The sequence below is a fragment of the Trichosurus vulpecula genome, chromosome 6 (assembly GCF_011100635.1).
Source record: "Trichosurus vulpecula isolate mTriVul1 chromosome 6, mTriVul1.pri, whole genome shotgun sequence".
In the NCBI taxonomy this organism is placed as follows: Eukaryota; Metazoa; Chordata; class Mammalia; order Diprotodontia; family Phalangeridae; genus Trichosurus; species Trichosurus vulpecula.
The window spans coordinates 168,742,288-168,767,172 of NC_050578.1; the positions used below are offsets into that span (position 1 = coordinate 168,742,288).

General features: G+C 37.6%; 1 protein-coding gene across 2 annotated transcripts in view; it reads right to left on the bottom strand.

The window, feature by feature from the left end:
- KLHL5 (kelch like family member 5) overlaps positions 1–24,885 on the bottom strand; it is a 127,087-nt gene that overhangs the window by 20,140 nt on the left and 82,062 nt on the right. For both annotated transcript variants that reach the window (XM_036765512.1, XM_036765513.1), the window contains exons 6-8: positions 20,537–20,723; positions 13,713–13,937; positions 11,993–12,155 (exon numbers count right to left, since the gene is read on the bottom strand). In XM_036765512.1, coding sequence (XP_036621407.1) covers positions 11,993–12,155; positions 13,713–13,937; positions 20,537–20,723 — 575 coding nt within the window. The remainder of the gene's footprint in view (positions 1–11,992; positions 12,156–13,712; positions 13,938–20,536; positions 20,724–24,885) is intronic.

The following is a 24,885-nucleotide window of genomic DNA, read 5'->3' on the forward strand; positions in this document are numbered from 1 at the left end:
TGTCTAGATCTACTAATATATCTAAACATTAGCTACCAGCCAGCTGTGTGAACTATGTGCACCAAGTTCTATCTCCTGTTGCTGCAAGTCTGGTTTTCTGGAAAACAAACTTCCCATACTCTGAGGAATGAAGGGTTCACAGATTGGGAAACTATAACCTAACACAGTGGCTTGTATGTGTGATGCCAATCAGTGATTAAAGATCTTTCCTGTCCATTCAATAGGACTCAGGTGGGGCTAAGGGAGGCTTAATTAGAGGCAGGTCTACACTTTACTTACTAAGTGCTAAAACCCAGGTCTATACCCTTTGGCTGACTGGGAGTAAAGCCCGCGGGCCCTAAAAAGAGTATATATACCCGGAAGGTAGCCATTGTAAGGTCAGAATTCAGCCCAAGGAGAAGGAGTAAGAACTCTGAGTTGACAGAGCTGCAGAGAATGGAAACCAGGGAGCTGAGGGGGGAGAGAACAGAGGCAAGCAGACAGTTGGGATTTGTGTCTACAGGAAGGCCCCAGCAGGGCGGATGGTTACAGGGTGACTTGGTTCTTTGCTGTCATACTGTGTTATTATCTCCTTGTTACATTGAGGTGGACTTACTGGTTTTGGAATACAATTACTGCTATGTCGGGTTGGAGTTGGTCTTGGGGTTTGATCCTCTACTTTGCGTTTCTGAACTATACAGGCATGTTCGTGGTCATCTCTGAGGTCATGAATCTTGCCTTATTGTTACAGTTTGGTATTACATTTTTTTCTTGGAGCAGAGCTAATTTACGCCCCCTTTCAAACCTAGCCAAAACTACACCCAGTAAAATTATATTTTTGGACTTATTATTTCTATTTGCATTGTTGTTTATTTTGTGAAAGTTAATCCAAAATTTTGGGGTAAATATTTCTTTTTATTTATATAAAAATTAGTAGCTTTAACTAGAAAGAAAAAAATCACTGTACTTCATTATATGTGTGTGGGTATACACACATATGTATACCCACACACTCATACGTGTGTGTGTATGTGTGTGTATGTGTGTGTGTGTGTGTGTGTGTGTGTGTGTGTGATAGCTCTGGGGACATAGTTCCAGAATCGCTGGTGATCCAAGAAGTCCTCCAAGACAGACTGCAGGCTGATTTATTATACTATTAGTATTTAGACCATTATAGAGTCTATATATTTACTCCTGACATAATCTACTTATGAGACTTAATTTTAAAGCATTTGTTTATTTTTCCTCCAAAGCAACCACATTACTTCCTGCTAATTCTGGTGAGGTTTTTAATATATGGGACAAATGGGAATGGGTGGGGTAGATGATTTTCAGTGTCATCTTCCTATCTAGAGTGATCATTAAAATGAGACAACAGTTTCAGGACTATTGCTTTAGAGAAACGCAATGTCATTTTTATGACTTCAGCATTTTTTCAGTTATGTTATGACATTGAGATTCTGAGGTACTCTTTCAAATTAATGGACATGAAGAGAAGTTAGCATGATTCTCTTGGAGCCAAGTGGAATTTAACTGTGTGCAACATTTTTTAAATAAATATCAAAATATAAAATACTTATCAAGCTTGTAAGTTCCCCAAATTGTACTCACATCTTTTAGGAATTTCTACAATTAATTTTGAAAAGTGTTTGTGGATATATTGTCCTTTTTGGGAAAAAAAGGACATAAATTAATGAACAGAGCTGCTTTCTGGAACACAAATAAGAGTTCTCATATATCATTAAATCAGTACTGACTTACTCCATATGAAACTATTTTGAAATAAAATTTACAAACACAAGGAGAAAATGGAGGAATTTCCATTCCTTAGTGCTGCTCCCTCAGCATAGCCGGGTAGCATTTCCTCTGGGTGAAGATGAAATTGACTAGCCTTGCCCCTAGTAGTAGCTGATAAAAGTACCTGACAAAAAGGTAGTGAAAGTATGCACTTCAGTCTAATTACGGGAAAAAGAAAAGAGAAAGAAAGAACATGAAAATTGTTACCCTAGTTAGAGATAGAACAGGGATAGAACAGGTGAATAGAGCTTTGTTTGAAAAGGAAAATGTCAAGCCATTTGTTAAAAAGAATAAAGCAAATGTATGGCTTATAAAATCAAGTAGTATTTGTGAAAGCAGGATGAGCAAAAAGAATAGTGCTACATCTTAATAATTGCTAAGTATATAATAAATTGACTAATTTGGGGAAGTTCTGGGTAAATTAGTACAAGACTGAATCATAATAAAATATTTGTAAAGAAATGCAATTATATCAACATTCTAGTTGTGATTTTATAAACAGATTAAATTATTAGTAATTGGCATACTAAACATTAGCAGAAGTGAGGCCAGCTTCTCATATTAAAATTAAAATACATTGTTTGAATATAAATTGGAACTTCTATAGTACTTGAATAATTTTTTTTCTCTTAAATGGGAAATGCTGCTTTTCTAATCTTATTTACTGTTTAACTAACAAAGCCTAAATATAACTTTTTTCAAAAGTAAACCAGTCTAGCTTGTAGCCAAATCATCTGAATTTTAGATTATAGACATCTTATCAGATTCAATTCAATTGAGCAAATATTTGTTAAGCACTATTACAATGAGTTCCTTGGGAGAGGAAACATACTGAGCTTTTTTTCCCTTTCTTTATATCCCCAGGGTTTAGCACAGTGCCTGGAAAATACTAAGCACTTAATCAATCAATAAATGCTTCTTAACTGACTGATTTGTCCCTATACTATATGCTAGAACTGAGCTAGGTGCTACTGAGACAAAGACAGAAATGGTCCCTGCCCTCAAGGAGCTTATTATAGGTATTCCTGTGGAAGGTTGTCCATGTGGTAGAGAATTCACAGACAAATAAATACAAAATAAATGCAAAGTAAACACAAAGTAATTGAGGGGAGGGATCAGGAAAGGCCAAACAAATTTATATTGTAGGTAGGATAAAGCAATTGAGGCGAGCATGGAGCTCTTACTGTGGTTTGTCTTTGTTTTTGAAGAAGACTAATGACATCACAGGGAAATGTCTTGACTTGTGTGTGAATTGGATTTAAGTGAGGCAGAGTTGCACAAAAACATTGGATTCACCCTCTCTTCCTGAGTCATGGAAGTTCAATGGCAGGACAAAAGTCAAGAAACTGTAGATGACTCCTGGATGACCTTGGCATCTTTGATGCCTGACCAAACTCTAAGCCCTCCACAGCTGTTTCTGCTGCCTTCATGGCTGTTGGAACAAATTGTTCTTATTGGGCCATTCCACCTGGGAAAGTCTTCACATGCTTGCCGTAGACATCCCCAGAACTCATTTACAGGTTGTTGGTTACCCTCAACCTGGTTTAACCCATCTGCCAAGATGGTTTACTGGGGTGTGGCCACCATGCATGCTACAGCTTCTAGAAGCCACAGGTGAGAGTTGGGTGAATCAGGTGGATACTGAAGGTGGGCAAGCACCCCTGAAAAGGACTCAGTATGCCCTCATACTAGTCCTCATGAACACCCCATTCACCCCTGTATGGAGCTAGATTTCAAGAGGCAAAGTGAGGAGGGAGACCTTTCTATGCTTGGGAGACAGTCTGTGAAAGGGCAAAGAAGCTAGAGATGGGGGCACTGGGAGTGCTATGGAAAGATCATAAGATAATTTGGCTAGACCTCTGAGTTATGAGGGGGAGAGACATAAAAAATGGTGGCAGCCAGGTTATAACGGATTTCTTAAAAATTTCCCCAGTTACATGTAAAGACAATTTTTAACATTCATTTAAAAAAAATTTGAGTTCCAAATTTTCACTCTCCCTCCCTCACCTCCCCCTCAGAGACAGTAAGCAATTTGATATGTTATACATGTTATGAAAGATTTTAAATACCAAAAAAAGCAATTTGCATTTTATCCTAGAAGCGAAAGTGCTAAAGCTTCTTGAGAAGGACTATGGCATCCATGGTCATAACTACTTTTTAGGAATATCAGTCTGGTGACTGATTAGGATGCTATTGTGGTAGTTGATGTGAGAAGACATTAAAGTTGGAACTGGGGGGGTGGCCATGTGAGTGAAGGGGACAGGTGTGAGGTGTGAAGCGGAGGTAGACCTGACAATACTGGGAGACTAAATGGCTTGGGGATTTGATGGAAAGGGAAGAAATAAGGATGGATCCAAAGTTACAAACTTAAGTGACTGGAAGGACAGAGGTACACTTGACAGAAGAAAATTAGGAAGAAGTTGGCTTTTGGAAGAAAAACAATGAGTTCTGTTTGGACAAGTGGAGTTTAAGATGCATATGGAACATCTAAAGATGTCTAAAAGGCAGATGAGCTCAGAAAGAGGGAGCTAGATAGATTTGGGAGTCTGCATATCTTATTGGAACTGTTTGCTTTGCTGTGTTTTCTTATTTCCTAAAACAGTATGTTTTTTAGTTTTTGTTAGTTTTTAGTTAGTTTTTGCCTAAATGGCTATTCCAACTTAGTACTTGGTATATGCAAATATTATACTTTGCATTTATATAATATTTTTTAATTTTAAAAGACTTTTTGCATATACTACCATGCCTTAATCACCAACCAATCTTGTGAAATAGGTTAAATGGAAATGTTTGTTATTCCCATTTTAACAGTTTTATTGCTGTGGCAAGAGATTTTACATATTTTCACAAGAAAATTCACCTTTAATCCTTGCAACAAATTTGTGATACGGGCAAACTGAATATCATTATCCCCATTTTACAGATGAAGAAACTGAGATAAGCCTGACATGACAAAATCACTACCTAGTGTTATGATTTTTGTTTCCTAATACACTGACTTTTCTAAAATATACTCTCCTGCCTCATCTTTGTAATTATACAGTAATATGACAAGCACTTATATACTTATTCTTTATAAATGTTTAGCACAGAGCCTGGCACACAGCAGGTGCTTAATAAAAGCTTATTAACTGCCAATAGTAGTAGAATAATAACCAATCCTAAACTAAACAAATTATCATATCAATATAGTTAGTAATATAGAAACTGAAAAATGTATAGGAAAGTATGCTATATTTGTATATTAATCTTTGTTTCTGTTATTCTTTGTTCAAAGATTCTGCTAATCTTTAATACTGGGCTGTTTCTTTTCCATTATTTGGTGATATAATACTCTGAACAAGTTTAGGAACTGCAGTATTAGATGGGATCAGCAACTAGAGAAGAAGAATAATTGGGCTAGTATAGGCTTTTGAGGGCCTTTATAATAATTAAATTCCAGGCTACAGCATGGAATCTATCTTTGAGAAGTATGATTTTTTTTTTGAGAATGGTTATTTTGGGAGATGTCACTAGCATGAACAAGTTTTATAGTGGGTTGACATAGTGAATTCAATTTCATTGGAGGCAGCTACTGAGGAATCAATGCTGTAGAATGCAGTTTGAATAATTAAAAGTAATTTAATTAAAGTATCGCTTCCCAAAATATGGTGGGGAACAAGAATTTTAATTAATCATTTTTATTTTCTTTCAAAAACTGTTGCATTCCAGATAAAAACAGAAAGAGGTAGCCTACAAAGGAACAATTAGAAGTTGAAATAAAATATTTTTGAAAAGGAATCTAAATTAAGTCTTGAATTATTTATAAATGTACAAGGATTTATTCCTGTCTGTCATCATTGCACTTCATCAAGAGGCTTTCAAGGATATAACAGTTTATGATTGATTGACTGAGCATCTAATTAATTTAAGTATGGTAGGATTTGTGAAATCAATCAACCTCACCTTTATACTATATAAGGAAATGGAGGTAGCAGTAAAGAAGACAAAGATAGGAATAACTGGTCCAGACCTCAATTCATACAGAAGAAATCCATTCTAGAGACAACACAAGCAATAAGCAATCAATTTTCAAGACACCTGGAAGATCCTCATCCAAAGTCATCCCTGGATTACTACAGGTCCCACAGGGTGCTGTCCTAGGCTGCCTTCTCATCTCCCTTTAAACTACTCTATTTGATCGTAGCTCCCTTGGATTAAAATACCATCTCTATATTGATGATTCTCAAATCTATCCTGTCCTATTCTCTCTTCTCACCTCCATTCTTACCTTTCCATCTGCTTTGCAGATATCTTGAACTGGATTCTAGTAGACACCTTAAATTCAACATGTCCAAAACTGAACTCATTATCTTTCTCCTTAAACCCTCTTCCATATGGCAGCTAGAGTGCCTGGCCTGAAGTCAGAAAGACTCATCTTCAATTCAAATCTGGCCTCAACCACTTATTAGCTGCTTAATCCTGGGCAAGTCACGTAACCCTGTTTGCCTCAGTTTCCTCATCTTTAAAATGAGCTGGAGAAGGAAATGGTAAGCCACTCCAGTATCTTTGCCAAGAAAGAGTTGGACATAACTGAAAATGACTTAGCAAGAAACTATGAAAATGAAGAATATAGAGAAGCATGGTAAAACATATGAACTGATACAAAGTAAGTAGGACCAAGAAAACAGTATCTTCAATTACACCAAAAATTTAAATGGAAAGAACAAAACCAAAAATTGAAACAGAGCATTATGTATTTAAATATTGCAGCTTGGCTCCAAAGAAGAAATGAGAACATATCTTCCTCCCGCCTTTGTAAGGAAGAGGGCTATGGGCTAGGTGGAAAATGGGTCTAGTGCTTTTCAAATAGTGTCACTGTTGATGCATTGGTTAGTTTTACTAAACTGCTTTCCCTCCCTCTATTTTATTTGTTATAAGGGAAGGCTCCCTAGGGGATGGAAGAGAGGTGATATGGCTATATTGGGAAATGCATGTCACACAAAACATATAAACAAAAAAGTTGTAAGCGAATATTAATAGCTACTAACTCACGCTTTATTTCTATAAAATCTTCATAAAGAAAAAAGCATTTGTCTTAATAGAGCTAAATGTACCTGAAATACTCTCATTTAATCCTTTATCTCCCACGCATATGCTAAAATCACACAAGATGTCTTGATAGCCAGAACTACAAAAACAGAACTTTGTTCAGTAATCTTATAATCATCAATATTAAGCAAGGCATAAAACAGGTAGCTATATGCTCAAAGTTTTTTGATAATTGTCATGGAGTATGTAGTGCAGTCCCAAATGGATCTCTTGTAGCAATGTCCTCCAGATGCTATTTGTGGATGACACAGTGCTGATAAAACCAAGCCTCAGAACTGCATAAGATCTCCTCAGTGATATGGAGACTAATCTAAAAATCTATACAAGAAAAGCCAAATGAATGAAGAATGCCTATTACCCAGATTATTATATAGAGTTGAATAGGTAGCCTCTTGTCCATAATTGTGACCAGACCAGAGTCCATGTCCTGTTGATTTAAAACCATTTCAGCACTGGAATTCTTGCTGTGGGACTGCACTGGTTTGATTAGTATCTCACCTGGCCCAATATTTCAGATGGGCTCCAGACATATTTCACTCTTCTCTCTAACTATCTTCTCACCAGGTGCTATGCTGCTGAGCATAAAACCCCTTTTGTACCCTATATCCCCAAACTCTATCGTTCTAGAAATATAATCAAATACTGCCAATTTCTGTTAATGCGTTTGTCAATTTATTCTTTTATGGCTCCATTCACCATCTTAGTAGTTTTCAGGTCAAAATACCTCTCCTTGGCCACCATTCCTATACGTATGATGCACAAATGTGCACATTTTATATACACGTATGTATATAGTGTGTGTGTTTGTACACATTATATACATACAGGTATGCACTGTATTCCCTTTAGAATGTAAGACCCTTGAAGGGAGGGACCGTTTGCACATTTGCATTTCCAGCACTTTTAGCAGAGTTCTTATTCAACGCTTCATTCATTCACTCAATCAAAATTTTGCAGGTGACCTAAAGAGCAATGGAGAAATTCAGTGTTGGCATAGGTAGGCTGCAGCTCATTGCCAGTTAGGATCTGCACCAAAAAATGGTGTCAAGGAAAGATGCCATCCAAGAAATGTATAAAAAGGAGAAGAGCTGGGCATATAAACCAGAACAAAAGAGAACCTTTTGACAACCTGACTGCTGCATTTGTATGCATGCAATATTATGGAACACAGAAGAAAGCTTCTAGCATGTTTGCAAGATCTGGTACCTGGGAACAAGAACTGGTTCTACAATTATCAGGCCTGGGTTTAAATCCCACCAATGCTGCAACATAACTTTGTGCAAATCACGTTACCTCCTGGAGCCTCAGTTTCCTCATCTGTAAAATAAGGGAACTGGGCTAAATGACTGCTGAAGTTCCTTCCAGCTTTAAACCTGTGGTCCTATGATCTTCCATGTAGGATTTATACAGACAAGAATTGCAAAACACTGCAAGGCTGACATCTGTGCTGTTGAAAAGAAAGTACTTGCACTGATGACATATCCAATCCATTGAAGTACTGAAGAAGAATTTATTTCTTTTACCTCTATTACTGGGGTTTGTAACCATTTTTGTATCACGGACCCCTTCTCAGATAAACAGTTAAATGAATAAAATAAAATACATAGGATTAGCTAATCAACATTTATTAAGTGCCCCAGGTATTGTGCTAAGCACTGGGGACACAAAGGAAAACAAAAGATAGTCCCCCTCTCAAAGAGCTGGCAATGTAATGGGGGAGACAATACACAAACAACTGTATGTAAAGAAGATATATACAGGATAAATTGGAAATAATCAACAGAACAGACGCTAGCATTAATGTTGCTGTTGTTCAGTCATTTTTCAGTAGTGTTTGACTCTTCGTGACCTCATTTGTGGTTTTCTTGGCAAAGATACTGGAGTGGTTTGCCATTTCCTTCTCTGGCTCATGTTACAAATGAGGAAACCGAATCACACAGGGCTAAGTGACTCACCCAAATTCACACAGCTAGTAATTGAGTCCACATTGAACTCAGGTCCTCCTAACTCCAGGCCTGATACTTTATTCACTGAACCACTGCCCACTAAGAAAGCCTTCCCCTTGGAACAGTGGTGTCAAATTAAAATAGAAATGGGAGCCACTAATATATATATATATGTAAGGATCCTTGTGGGCTATATATTTTTTTAAAAAATGTAATGTTCTCTACGTATTATTGAATTTTAAAAAATATTTCCTAATTACATTTTAATCTGGTTCCAGTGGCCCTTGGGAATGGGCCTAATGTGGCCTCAGTGTGTTTGACATCTGTGACGTGAAAGAGAATTTTAGTTGGGACTTTAAGGAAGCTGGGGAAGCTAGAAGACAGAGATAAAGACAGCATTCCAGAGCATGGGAGACAGCTAGTAAAAGTGCCCAGTGTTGGGAGATGGAGTATCTTGTATGGGGGTACATACAGCAAAGAGGCCAGTGCCATTGGATAGCAAAGTGGTGTGGTGGGCAATTAAGTATAAGAAGTCTGAAAAGGTAAGGGAGGGAGGCGACAAATTATGAAAGGCTTTGAATTCCAACCAGGTGATTTTGATCTTGGAGGTGCTTACTTGGGAAGGGGGGCAGTGAGAGGATCAGACCTGCAGGCAAGATCACTTTGGCAGCTGAATGGAGGATGAATTGGAGTGTGGCAACACTTGTTGTCAAGGAGACCAACCATCAGTCTACAATAGTTCAGGTGTAAGAACATGAGGGCCCATAATGTGGTGACAATGTCAGCAGACATAAGGGGGTGTGTTGAGAGATGTTAAGGTAACTAATACTAAGAAGGTAAAATTGACAAACTTGGCAAGTGATTGGATATGGGGGATGAGTGTGAGGAGTAGAGGATGACACGTACATTTTGAGTCTGGGTGACTGGAAAGATGGTGGTACCCTCTACAGCAACAGAGCAGTTTGGAAGACGAGAGGGCTTTGGGGAAAAGATGAGTTCACACCATGCTAAGTTCAGGCAGTTGGAGATGAAATGAGAGGATTACAAAGGAAACCAATTATATTGGAAAAAAACAGTTATACACATATACGTACATATGTATGTGCATGTGTGTACATACATGTATATATATATGTGTATGCGTATATATATGCATATGTATATTTTTTTAAGTTCACCAACCCCAAGTTAAGAACCTCTCTTCTATTAGAAGGAAGTGCTATATCATCTACTGTGAAAAACTTCCAAGTGACCTGTATCATATTCTAATCCTAAAGGCCAAATAAGAGAGAACTATATATTTTTCTGATCTATAGGATTCTGTGTTGTTTGTCTAAACAATGATATAGTTTCATTTCTATTCCTATACATCAATGTAACAAAAAAAACAACTAGTTCACTTCTTTTGATTCTTTTCTTTCACACTTATGGTGTCTCTGACAAGAAACTAAAATGTCCAAATATCAGAGAAAATTATTCCCTTAGTTAGAATGGGCATATACATAGGTAAACTGAAAACAGAAGAACCCCTAAGATGTTTTCTAAGTTTTCACAGGTGTACTTGCAGATGAATTATTTAGTGATTTAGCAGTAGGTAAATTCTTGTTTACCTATAGCATGGTGGCATAATTCTAAAAAGTACAAACAGAAGAATCATGGACCCTAGGTGAGTAGGGTCAAAGTCAATGAAAGTTTGGGAGAAATGAGAACATTATTTTTTAAAACACAGAAGCAGCTATTCTTAATTCAACAATAGAGTACAGTTATTTCAATGGAAAGGCACATGGTAGATGTGGAACAGGATGCAATAACTAACAAGAAAGTCAAGGCCTTTCAAAAGCTGACCACAGTCTGCCTTTTCAACTTTCTTGTTACCTGTTCTGCCACCCAAGTGTTCTGATGCACACAGACTGTCCTTCAGATACTTCGTGCATTCTTGCTTTCGTGCCTTTCTTCCTCTTACCTAGAATTATTCTCTCTTCCCCCTTTTTGCTATTTGAATCCTATTTTCCGATCCTACTTACTTTGCAAAATTTTCTCTGACTAAACTCAGAATTTTAGAGTTTCAAAGGGACCTCAGTGTATTGGAAAGAATATTTGGATGGAGTAAGAGGAGTAGGATTGACAACCTGGATGTGCCACTTGACAGCTAGGTGACACTGGGCAAATCAGAACCTCTTCTACAATGAGGAGAGTGCACGTTGTTTTCAAATTAAAGCTTGGAGCATTTTCCTTTTAGGAAAAATAAAATTTTACCTAAGGTAAAGGTTAGCAAAAAATTAAATAATAATAGTGTTAAAGTAATATAGTAATAATAATAAAATAATAAAGGACGTTTCATTTCTCCCTACTTCCTAATAATTCTATAAAACAGAAGACATATAAATAATAGTCAATGATTATTTGTGCTAGTGGGGAAAAATGATAGATAATTGAAATCCAAAGATAAACCAAAATTCTAATTAACTTTTATAAGTTCCTATTTGAAAAAATAGACTCACTGGCATTTTTAACTTTCTGGTGGAGAAACAAAAGGAGTGTAATGATTGGCTTGTAATTAATAATCTATTGGGCTTCATCTTATGAAAAATAGGGCACTGAAAAATCATAGATACACATTATCAAGAGAAAAGAAGACTTTATATTTATTCAAATTCCACCATCAATCCTTTCCTAAGGACAAGAAATCATTGAACCAGCAGAGAAAAGGAAGAAGACAAACCAGAGGGTAAAAAAGCAGAAGGAATATAAATTAGTTAATTCACTGAGATATTTTAGTATCAAAAAATAAAATTTTTAATAGTAGAAATGACTAGTCACTAAATACTGTTTAATGATGGATTGTAATAAATACTTAAATAAATTTTCCTTACCCAGAGCACCTAGAAATTTATAATCTAAGTATTTAAATGAAGAATGTTTGATTTTCTTGAAATTGAATCTTCAAACTAGATTTAAAATTGCAGTTAACATTTTGATATTTAATACTATGGTTAAGAAACCATACCATTCAAAAAGCTTTAATATTTCGCTTTACAAGTAATTCCTGTTTATGAATTATTCATATAAATACTTGGATTTGAATTTAATTGCAAAGTTTGATATTCAGTTTTGTAAATGGCGTCCCCAATCCTTCCTTCTCCCCTGCCTCATTCATTTAAATATTAATATTTCCTTACTTTCCACTTAATACTGCCACACCAACTGTGCTCCTGGGTGTGGACATACTAGCAACAAAATTCCACTGACGAGCCTGAGGGTCCCATCTCTCCACTGTATTTAGGTAGCTCCAGCCATCATGCCCACCTACAGCATACATAGGACCCTCCAATACAGCCACACCTGCAAAGAGGAAAAAAAAAAGAAATGATTTAAACCTTCTTCTGGAGCTCACTTAAATTTACACTCTTAAGTGCAATGACATCCTAAAATTCTTATTAAGAATTTATGTTAACATGGCTGTCTAGTGATCAATTGTAATTCCTGTATGGAAGCAGGGCAATAGTAGTTACACAATGAACAACAACAAAATCAGTCAATTGGGGGATGGTAAATGGTGCTATATATACATGTGATAACTGCTTCATTCCATTTTAAAAATTAAGTTTCACTGATTTTTTTTATATGACTATCACTTTTCACCCTGCCCAAGCACTGATTCCACTTTCCCCCAGCCTACCATAATAACAAAAAAGAATGGTGAAGCAAAACAAAACAACACATTGCTCATATACAAAAATATTTGCCTCAGTCTACCCCACCCGTTCATCCACCCCTCTGCTAAAAGGTAGAAAAAACTTTGTTTCTTCTTCAAGGACAGGAAATGAGGAATAAATTCACCTAGTACAATTCAAATAGGTATCTCTAGGCTGGATCTCTCTACAGCTTTCATCACTGCTTACTACAGTTTTGATAGAAGATGTGTAGTAGGTCTAGAAGAGCATAAACCATAAACCCAGACCAACACAGACAACTTGCAAACGTCTCCACTGATTACAAAGAGAGGAAAAAGCCTCTGGATTTGTATGCAAACACCACAGGCACTGTAGCCATACTACATTTCTAACCTCAGTTGGTTTCTCCCCTGCACTCATACCATTCCTTTCATCACACTCTTACTATACTGACCAAACACAGGCTAGTTTGACTGAATATACAGTAGCCCCTTCCCCATTATTAAGGTGCCCTACACACCCTGCCAGAAGTGCCACTGCAAAGAACTTTCTCCTGTTTCTGTATTTCAGCCTCATAAAAATGTAAAAACTGTGGCATCTTGAAGTCCCCAAAGGCTTTGAGTACAGGTCTGGTAATGGGCTATATACCTATCACTAAGTTAAATTCTGCAAGGCTCATTAGAGAATTTCTGACTTAACTTTCTCACCACCATTAACTTAAGATGAGCAGGGCGTGTAGTTAACTAGAATGTGCAAAATCAAGCTTATCAGCTACAGGTCTGATGCTATTTAATGGGCTAGTTTCCTATTTTACCTGACATAAATCTTCTGTTGTCTGTTCTTTGGTCTGTAAATCATTATTTTCCCTTATTTACTCCTTGAAATTCCACTGTACCCAATCTGCTTATGTAACCAACGCCTATATAATGCTGTTGAAGCCGATGTTCTGCGCTCCCTGATTTTGTATACAGTGCTGCCTACGCTCTGAGTAGAATAAAGCAGGTTTTCCCTTTCTCTGTGTTGTTGATTTTTATGATTGGCAGTAGCACCTATCAACATGTCCTCAGATAATTTTTATCACAGTTCTCAAATGACTGGCCAATAGATGTTGAATTTGAACTAATCGAACCATCTACTAAATTGTGTAGGATGTTTACCCATATTGACTCTTTAGGTATGATAATGAAGCAAATTTTTATAAAATAAGTAGATTGGTTATACTTACCAAGGCCATGCCGGTGTGTAGACATAGGTGGCATCACACTCCAAGTTTTTGTTTTGGGATTATAACACTCTACAGTATTCAAGGTCTTCAGTCCGTCTCTACCACCAACAACATATAGCTTGTCATCCAATACTGCAACACCAAACTGTAGTCTCCGCCCATTCATATTAGCTACTGGAGTCCACATGTTTGTACGGAGATCATATTTTTCAATGCTTGTTGCTCCTTAATGGTAACATATATCAAAATTACATTTACTTTTGTTTCATCATAATTGGTACTTTTAATTGAGCTATTCATATACAGAAATAATAGTTATTTAGCATTAACTGGACATATTTAAGATTTTTACTTAAATAAGATCTTTAAGGGCACTTTCAATATTCACATGCATATCCATTTATAACATGTACAATATGATATACATTATAAAATAAAAAAAATTATTTATGACAATATTAGAAAATGAACAAAAAACTCTAGCTTGTAGCAGATGACATATGAAAAGATTTGGGTCGTCCAACATGAATTTCCTGAAATCCTTTCCTCTACTCTAAAGTCAACTGTGATGGTAACAGACCACAAATTCCCTGACATTTGGAGGGGTTGTGTGACTTTTAAAGGCATCTCCTAAATAATGTAAATTCCTGACATACTCTAAGGAGTCTTTGTTTTGTTTTTGTTCAGGTCCAGATAAACTATGACTACAACAACTTACCACATAATGACTGATTTGTGGCTGCTACAGTGTGACCTTTCTTCCAAAAGAAAATATCTGGTATTTAGGACTTTTGTAAATACAAATACCATCCTCTTAGAATATAAACAGATGCTGATTACTAGAGGATGCATAAATGCACACACATTTCTATATAACTTTATTAATAATGAAGACACTCTTTCATCTAATATTAGAATCTTTGGGTATTAGAAGCTCATGATATCTCTGGCCTTCCCTCTCCATGCCTTTCCACCTGAACGACCTAGGTTAGCATTTTGGGTCCAAAACAAGTTGCAAGAACTTCTATCAAAGGGACTTTGTTCTTAAACTAGAGATAACAGCCAAAGGCTATTTTCCTGGTAATGGCCAAGCAATTTAAAGATGGAGGTCACTGGGAATACTATTCTCATGCCATCCTTTATTATCCCGTACACATAAGTAGTGTTAATTGCTTCTCATCATTTCTTGCTTTACATCCCTAAACCAGCCAAAAATGTCTTCCTTGTCTTCAAAATTATGACTTCATAGATATATGTACCTTGGGCCAGAAAGGCCAACCTAGGATCACAGAACAGACCTTGGCATCCCTCTATTAATGAACTTCCACAGCAGCAAATGCTCCACATCCTATTTAATCAATCACAATGACTGAATATCCCAAAGTCTAGCTTCTCCACAAATTAATGTCTTAGACCTCCTAGAGAAGACATTGCCTTTCCTGAACAAAAATGGAAAGCTGGGAAGACATCTTTAGAGGTTTCTTCCCTTACTCTTCCCCACTGCCCTGACACCCCACAAAGTGCTTCATTTTACCCTGTTGCAATTAGTCCTTCTGAGGTCTCAATCAGCTCTAAAGAATATCCTTCTGTAAATCTTATTTGGATGCCTAAGTTTTTGCTTTCTTTCCCCCTAGTCAACATGGACAATGATTTGTTCATTTGGAGAAGTATTTGCTGCCAAATGTAGGAATTAAATGGGTAGGAGAACTCAATGAGTTCTTCTGTTCATGTATACCTTACAATCCTAGAGAAATAGTATTACTTCAAAATTCTAGGGTGAGGTAATATTTACTTTCAAAAGCAAATTGGGTCCTGAGTCAACTCCAGGATGAAGGTAAGTTGTTTTATCTAGAAGGGACCCTTCCAGGATTCATGGGTAAGCTAAAAAAATTGTGGCAGGTGAAATGCACTGCCCTAAGCTCCGTTCCCCTCTCCCTTTCCTTACTGCTAACTCTAAAACTCTAAAACTACCAACTGGAAGGTCCACAGGCATTTGAATCATACCTAAAGCATGATATACCTATGCTGGTATCAGACACATTTTAGCAGCTTAACAGCTGAAGGGAAAAATCATTGTAGAGAGGAAGCCCACCTTCATCATCACTACCAGTAACAACTACTGACCAACCTACAGGCAAATGGGCATAGGAGCCCTGAGAGTGGCAGCACCCTCAGCCCACTGGTTCTGCTTTTAGACTAGCCCTCAAGGCCATCATCTGGGAAGGCAACTCCTGTGACAAAGAGGTCAAGCCATCCCCAACAACTGCCAACCAACTGCCACATTCAGAGTAGGCAAGCTGGCCTAAATGAAGTAGTCAGGCACCCTGAGAGAGGAATAGGAGACTGTATGTTACAGGTTAAGTCAAACCATCATCACCTTGTCTCTAATTGGGATAGCCCAATTAGAACCTCAAAGGCTTGGGAAATAGCAATGCTTCCAGCCCAGTGCCCTCAGACATGATCATCTTGGGAAACAAACCCTGTAGGTACGCAGCCTGGCATTTGTTCCTACAGATGCTACAGTTACTGTTACTGGAAATCCAGAAAAAAAGTTCTTGTCATCAAAGTCCTTGGCACTGTCAAATGATTCAACATCAGAAATAGATATAATTTTTATCTGTGGAATGATGTTAAAGAAGAGGCATTACCATCTGCTTGCTTTGCCGCTGCACCCTATGGACCACAACTGGGCCCCAACATACCTTTCAATTGTATTCCTCATCACAAAACCTACTCTAGTCAAAATGGCCAGTGCTCATGGTCCCTGAACACCATTGTGTGCTTCTCTTCCCCAGAATGCCTCCCCATTCTCTTTTCTGTTCTTTAAACCCTACCTCTTCTGCAGGGCCCAGACTAAATCTCATATCTCTCATCAAAGCCTTTCCTAGCAGTGCAGAGAATTGTTATTTTACTTTTCAGAGCTTTGGACTGTGAGAATGTGCCAGTCCCACACGGCCACTTGTGTGCTGCTAAATATTGATTACCCTTATCTTTTCCAGTTATGTCACTGTATCACTCATTCAAATACTGATTGAACACACATTACATGCTATGTGCCGTATTCTGTGGTGGATACAAAGACTTATGAGAAAGGGTTCCTTTCGTCCAAGAGCTTATAGTTTAATTATAGTAATACAAAACAATGATTCAAGAGATGTCACAAGACAGTATATGATTAAAGGCTAAAAGAGGGATAAGAAAGTTTTGTGAGTTCGCAGGAAGAAGAAATTATTGTATTCTGAAGTGACTAGGCCCAAGGCTTCTTGGAGGTGCTGAAACTTTATTTCAATCCAATCCAATCCAGCACAGCAAATATTTATTAAGCACCTACTGGTGCTGATAGAGATACAAAGATAAATAAGATCCTGCTCTAATGGAACTAAGAACCTAACAAGAAGCCATGACACAAATAATTTCAAATGCAAAATAAATCATGATCTATTCTGGTCTATAATGATAATAATTGAATGAAGAAGAATAGAAACAAAGTACCCAGACTCGGTCACTTAGAGGATGATTATTGGAAAGGAGATGAAAGACACCGAGGAAAGCAAGGTTGCTTTTAATCATCTAATGAACTAACAATGGCCCTAATCCATGCGTACGGTAGTTCAAAACACAAAGAATAGACCAATTTGACTGGATTGGATTCCTGTAACAGAATGGTGCAATGGATAAAAGCACTGGCCTTGGAGTCAGGAGGACCTGAGTTTAAATTCAGTCTCAGACACTTATTAGCTGTGTGACCCTGGACAAGTCACTTAATCCCAACTGCCTCCCCCAAAAAGTATATGAGGGTCAAATTATATAACTTTGAAATTCACGCTAAAAATTTCAGGTAAGGAGAACCAATTCAAGCTTTTGAGCAAGAAGAGTGATATGCTGAAAGCAGTATTATATCTATTTATCTATCTATATATATACACACACACACACACACACACGTGTATGTAAATATATGTATATATGTATATGTTTCTGTGTGTATATGTATGAATCATGCTTAGAGACTTGGTCAAGCTTTAGCAGTTAACAGTAGACAGGTACTGTTTTCTTCTATACATAACAATTGTTTCCTACTACCGGTCTTTGAAAAGCCTCTACCAGTGACCAGATACAAGGTCCACCCTAAGTAGGAAAGTTCTAGCCCCTTCCTTTCTGGTTCTATGTAGTCCTTTCTCAATTGATGGCCTAGTAGCTGCAGGGTCAAGTGAAATTTAGCTAGTCATTTGGAGAAGTCAAAGCCTTTCAGTGGTAATTCTTAAGAGGAGCAGCAACTGCCATGTTCAGAGGGAAAAAGTGGGAGCCATCTACTAGAACCTGTAGTCACAACCCTTGAACACTCAGCAGCCCCAGACGTGGCCTCTGAAGGTAAGTCTGTAATAATTTGGAAAGGGTTTCATCAATAATAGTGGTGGCAGCTGTGGCTGAAGTATCAGTGTAGTATTATTGAATATTCTTAGTTGCTGCAGAAATAACTTTCAGCATTCACACTAAATAAAATAACACTTCTGGGTTTGCTCCAACTAGGAAATAATCATGTTTTCCCAATGTGCCCAAATCTACCTGGCAAATATGTTTGTGGGGAAAGGGAAGGAGAAAAGTAAAAGCTGTAACACCAAATAATTTTCTAGGTCACCAAAAATTGTTTCAGGTTTGTTACTTTTCTTGGTAATGTCATAGTTAATAACTGATACCTTATAGCTGTATCCTCACCTGTGCCCTACTTGTTATTAATAAGCACATCTGCCAACTAAAACCTTTCTTTTGATTCAACACTGTGAACCTGGAGGAGAGAGTAAAATCTCTATTCCTTCAGCGGTTGTCTAATTCCCCTTCTTCCAAAATAACATATTTCTGGCAGAGCTTTTACTATGAAGAGGGGATGCATCAATTCCAAGGAGGTGGAGCTGAGGGAGCACGTGAATGAACAGATGACTTAATTTGATAGGACTGCTGGGATTCTGAAATTGTGACTTTGACCTTTCTTGTCACTCTCTTGCCTAAAGAAGGAACGAGAGTTTTCTCTTCCTCTTTTCTCACTTCTGTCAGTGGACAAGATGGGTGGCCTCTGGGCTACATTCATGGCTTTCCCACTTTCAAGCAACTGTGAGGAAGTAGTGGTCTCTTTGCAGCCGAGTCTCTCATTTCTCTGCTTCTATCCCAGAAGCTGAGAAGTCAATGTGCTTTTGAGTTCCACTGGTTCTTAGTACAGATAACAAGAGATAATAATAGTTAGGATTTGTCTCATTTTATACTTACAACAAACCTTGGCGGGGGGGGTGCTATTATTATCTTCCATTTTACAAATGAGAGTTAGTGAGTGTCTGAGGCTGCATTTGAACTCGGGTCTTCTTGACTCCTGGTTCAGTCCTCTATCCACTGAGTCCTGTCCATGCCCCCAGGATCACTTGTAATCCTCTTTATAGAAATAACTGTGTGCCCATATATTTCTAAGATTGCATATCTGTTATACAGAAGTCATTACTGATAGATCTGCATGTTGCTGATCTGATGATTCTCCCGATGGTCCATATTCTTGGTAGTTCAAATTATACTATACTGGTATGTTTCTCTAATAAATATCTTTCCCTCTGCAGCAAGACTGTGCAGTTCTTTTGGGGGTTCAGTTTTGTAGGTCTGTTAAGGCTAAGGCTAAAAGAGCAATAGATATGGAGGTATAGAAGACTCAATTCTTCATAATATTTATGATAATATTTCCTCTCTTTGCTCAGTTCCCTGAACCCCTTTGTATTTTATATTTTGATCTTTGGAGAGCCTACAGTGAACATTTTCCCATTCAGATTTCCACCTCTCTATTATGTAAGTGTTTGGCTGAGGAAAGGAGGTTTGTAATATCAATTAAGTTGGGACTTTCTTACTGTTTTAAAATGATTAATTAAGTGTCTTTAAGTCTTACTAGGTGCTAAGCCCCAGGCCCAAACCCTGATTAGGTGTTAAACCTATGTGGGTGTGAATTGGTAACTAAGGTGGGGCCCCAGGTGGGGCTAACTGAGGGAAGCCTGACTAGATCTTTGCTCCTAAGTTTGCCTCAAACCCCTAATTACTAGGTGCTAAGCCTATGTGAGTGTGAAGCTCCCAGTGTCCTAAGGGGAGGTGCTAACTCCAGAGCCAATCATAGCAGCCTAAGTTCTGGACATTCAGATGACGTTTGATGACGTCTGAAATGGTATAAGAAGAGAAGACAGAGCCATTTGCTCAGGGCCCTCACTCTTGGTGGCGCGCTGATGTGGAGACTCCGGCAGCTGTAGTTAAGAGCCCTCCAGCTTGCCCGGATGTCCGGACTTGGTTTTCTTGGTAACTATGAATTGTGATTTGGTCTGTTTCTAATGTATCTTTGTATTTGTATTTGCTCTGAAGTTCAGGGTGCTGGCTTTTCCCCCTTAACTAAGTGACTGATGTCTGTACGTTGGATTGAAATAAGATTGTTAACCCCTTAACGTTGCTTTCCTTAGTAAAGCAGATCAAAAGAACCTGGGCTTTGGCAGCATTCTTGTTGTTGGGCTACTGTTGGTTTTTCACTCCCACAGCAGCTGCTAGCTGGATTGTTGAAACAAATATTTAGGATAATATTTCCTCTCTTTGATCAGTTCCCTTAACACCTTTGTATTTTATATTTTGATCTCTGGAGAGCCTACAATCAACATTTTCCAATTCAGATTTCCACCTCTCTGTTATGTAAGTGGTTGGCTGAGGGAAGGAGGCTTAGATTTCTTGATAAAGCAATTATCAATCATATGCTAATACCAAATAAGCATTTGTTTTCTTTGGTATACAAAATAAAGGAGGCTTCTTCATAATACCTTTAGTTGAATCCATTCCTCCAACTGCAAATAATGTGCCAACAGTTGACTTTCTAGGTTTTGTGCGAGGACTTTGTAACATGGGTCGTCTCTCCGGCAACAAATGGTATTTCATTGCTTCCATAATAAGCTTCTGACACTCGATGTCATCCCGAAAGAGTGCGTTATTTTCCATGTCAGCAAGGAACTAAAAAAGAAGTATGCCAAATGATAAGTAAATAAAAATAAAAGAAATATGTAATTGACAAAAAATACTATGCACTATTTTAAAATGTAGAAGGCCAAACAAGCATTTTGTAAAATGAAATGAGACTCGAATATGCAACATTTGTAAAATGCACAATTTAAATCTTTTTAGAAAAGTGATAATTGAGGAAGGTGTTACAATAGAAATCTGATTTGAGTAGAACATATTTAACAGATTCCTGTCAAATATTCCTCCCTTAATACTTTTTCCCTTCACCAAAAAAAGAGGGGGAACATTCAGCTTCATTATTCAAAATGAAAAGCCTCTGAACATTCTCAGTAAGTGTTAACCTGCTGTATTTCACTGTGTAATCATTGTAGATTTTATGCCAAAACTTTTGCGAAAAAGTGGGGTGCGATTATTATGTGAAGCTTTTAAAAACTATGCTGGTATTACTTAAAAATCATTAATTACTAAACTGTCTTTGGTGTAAGATCAGGATGCACAGAATACTAGTGAATATACATTAAAATTGAATAATGACAATGTGCCTGAGCTGAGAATCCTAGGCTGGCAGCTCACAATGTACAAGAGATAAATTCGTATCCATATGCCATTGGTGAATACATTACTGCTCTGTTTACCTTTTAAGCAATGTGATGAACAGAATTATACCTTGTGACAATTACGTGATGAAATTTTTGGACTAAAAAAATAGGGTGCAATGATTACGTGGTGAAATATGGTAAAATGGTACCTCCTGATTTCTTAAGGGGAGGAACGGTTGAAAACGTCAAATGTTAAATATTCTAAGAAATTTTAAAAAGTCCTATAAACATACTTAAATGAATCCTTAATTTTAAAGGTTTTATTTGAATTGGATAAGATGGTCACTGAAGTCCCTTTTAACTCAAACTGTGACTGTGATATTAGCTACAGTTTAATGGAATTCAATAAAATACCAAGAATGGAGCTCATAGGGTCTAGTAGGTAATGGTCTAAAGGAACTTAAGGAACTGTGTTCCAAGAAATGCTCCTAGAACAAAGATTCTAAAGGTGAGTGCTAATTCAATTCAATTCCAACAAGAGAGAAAAAGTTCCATGGAAGTCAAGGGGGTACAGAGAATATTCAGGAAGAAGGGCTGATCAAAAGTATCAAAATCTATAAGACTGGTCAAGGTGGATAAGGACTGAGTGAAGTCCATTGGACTTGTCAGTTAAGAATTCATCTGCAACTTTGGAAAATTTCATTTTGGTTCTGTGGTAGGTTCAGAGGCTAGAGTGAAAGGGATTCAGAAGTTAGTTGCAAGGAAGTATAGCCTATTTTTTCTAAGAAGTTGACAGTGAAAGGGAAAACACAAGATAAGATGATAGAGGGCAAAGCATCTCATTTTAAGTAGTTTTTTTTTTAAGATGGAGATAAACAAAAATTGTGTGGGTGTGAAAATTACTTTAAACAAGAAATGATTTTTATATGGTTTCATTTTATGATAGTAATAGTTATACTGACTTAGAATTTCTGACCAGATAAAGTCAGACCTTGAAGATCAGGTGAAATGAGATCGAGCTTTAATTAGATCTTTTGTCAGCTGAGTGTGGGAATTTGTGCCCTATGTATGGGTTTCATTGCTCTCTTCTGTTCTTAAATCTGTGGTTTTTAAGAATGGATATTACTCCAAGGAAGTAGGCAAAACTTCAAGCTATTAAAGAGCACACTTCAATGACTGTTAGGGATAGTGCAGTGGCTGTTGGTGGGGGGTGAGGTACCTCTTCTCCTTGCCAAGGGCAACTGTTCTACATGTGCACTTGATCTCATCCTTTCTTGTCTTTTTCCATAGACTGCAACCTCAAACATCTCCTCTTTTTCGAGTTCTTAGCCGTGTGTGCGTGCGTGCGTGCATGTGTGTGTATTAGTTACAGATTTCTTTGACAGCTTAGTGATGCCTATGGACTCATCAAAATATTGTTATTTTTTTGAATTAACAATTGAAAGAAATGCTAAATTTTAGTCAGAGGTTAGCAAAAATTAAGATGTCATTTTTTTCTTAATCAAATTTAGATACCTCCTAGAATTTATCCACAGATGTTATATTAAAGGAAATAATGGTCCATGGATGTCAGGTTAAGAATTCCTGCTCTAGAATATTTAACCTTTCCCCTTCTCCTGGTTCTTTCCCTAAATAATTCACTAGACATCACCTTCACTCCCTGTCCTTCCTTTTTCCTTATAAAGCTATCTATATTTGCTGCCTTCACTTCCTCTCTTCTTACTCCTCAACACAAACCTTGACAATTGGGCTATTTGTCCAAGGTACACTTATATTCAAAGGTATAAAAGTGTCGTTTCATGATGAAGAATTAATGTATTTCAAGATCTTATGAACTTAATGCCAAATCATCTAAAACATGTGATTATAGAAAAGGAAGGATGTATTGCATATGAAAAGGGTTTTTTTAAAGGTTGTAAGACTCATGGGTCAATAGATTTAATTACTGTACTTTGTCCTAGTGAATTCACATACCACCGTGGTAGGGAAGTAGACTGTAAGAGAGCTGAATATGAAAAAGGAATGACTTAAGGGGCAACCTGCTGGAGAAATAGGTGGAGATGGGATCAAGAGCAAACCCAGAGGGATTTCCCTTTGTAAAGTAGAGTGATCATCTTTTCCTTGGAGATTGAAGCAAAGGAAAATAAGGATAGGTGAAATTATAGAGGTTTTGAGGAATGAAGTGTAAAAGATGAGAGAATTCATCTGATAAATGACCTCTGTTTTCTAACTTGAAAGTGAAGTCATCTGCAGAGAGAAGGAGCAAATGCGATGGCATTGGGGGCTGGAGGACAGTGGAGTTTTCAGGGAATGTAAGTACAGATCTTACTGGAATGATGCAAGGGAATAAAAGGAGATCCAATCAGGAAGATGAGAAGAACAGCCCTTGAGGACCTGGTTGATATCAGATAACATGAATTTGTAGCACAACTGAGTGACATCCTCAAACAGGAATATCATTCAGCAGCTTCTCTGCAATAGAAGCAGAGAAGTTATATGATAGAAGTGACTTGGGGTTGAGGATTTATAGGGCATAAATGAAAGAAATTCAAGGGAGCCAGAAAGACAAGAGCAAATAAGAAGTGTCTACTGAACTACTTAACTAAAGGTTCAAGAATGATGGGAATAGAATTCATGGAAACACGGTAAACCATATCTATGCCTATGCATGAAATGGTGAATCAGGAGGTGTCATGCCTATGTATGGCTGTCTCCATATATATCTCCCACAATTAGTCACTGATGATCTTGACTGATAGCTGCTTTTTTTGCATATGCTCCACTTAGCAATCTGTTGATCTTAATTCAGATTCCCCTCTGATTCCTCAATATCCTTTACTTTCTTACAACTTTCTTGGATAATTTTTTTCATCCTGTCAAAGAACTGCTTGCCCTTCCTGCTAGGTATGAAGAGGCATTTCTCAATCCCCTTCACCTTTTTCCTGAGTGGAGAAATACAACTGGTACTTAACACAAAGCCAGTGATGACTTCTGTGTGTCTTTCTTCTCTCTACATTTTTGGGGCATCAGTCTTTCCTGGTTTTCTTTCTACCTGTCTGACTGCTTTCTCTGACTCTTTTGCTGGATCTTCATTCAGATCCCACCCACTAACTAGGTATCCTACAGGGTTCTGTCCTAGGCCTTCTTCTCTTCTCCTTCTATACTACTTCACTTGGAGATCTCATTAGCTCCAGTTCATTAACTGGATTGAATTACCATATCTACACTGACGATTCTCAAATCTTCCCATTATGACTCAACCTCTCTGCTGACCTGTAATCTCATACTTCCAATTGCCTTTCAGACATCTTAAAATGAACATGTCCAAAACCAAACTCATTATCTTTTCTCCTTAATCCTCTCCCCTTCCTAGCTTCCCTATTACTTTAGAGGGCAATACCATCCTCCTAGTCCCTCAGGCCCACAACCTAGGAGTCATCCTGAACTCCTCACTATTTCTCATTCCTCATATCCAAGCTGTTGCTAAGGCCTATTGGTTTCACCTTTGCAACATCTCTTGAATAAGCTCTCTTCTCTCAGATACTGCCACCACTCTAATGCAGGCCCTCATCACCCCTTGGCTAGATTATTAAAATAGCATGCTTGTGCATCTG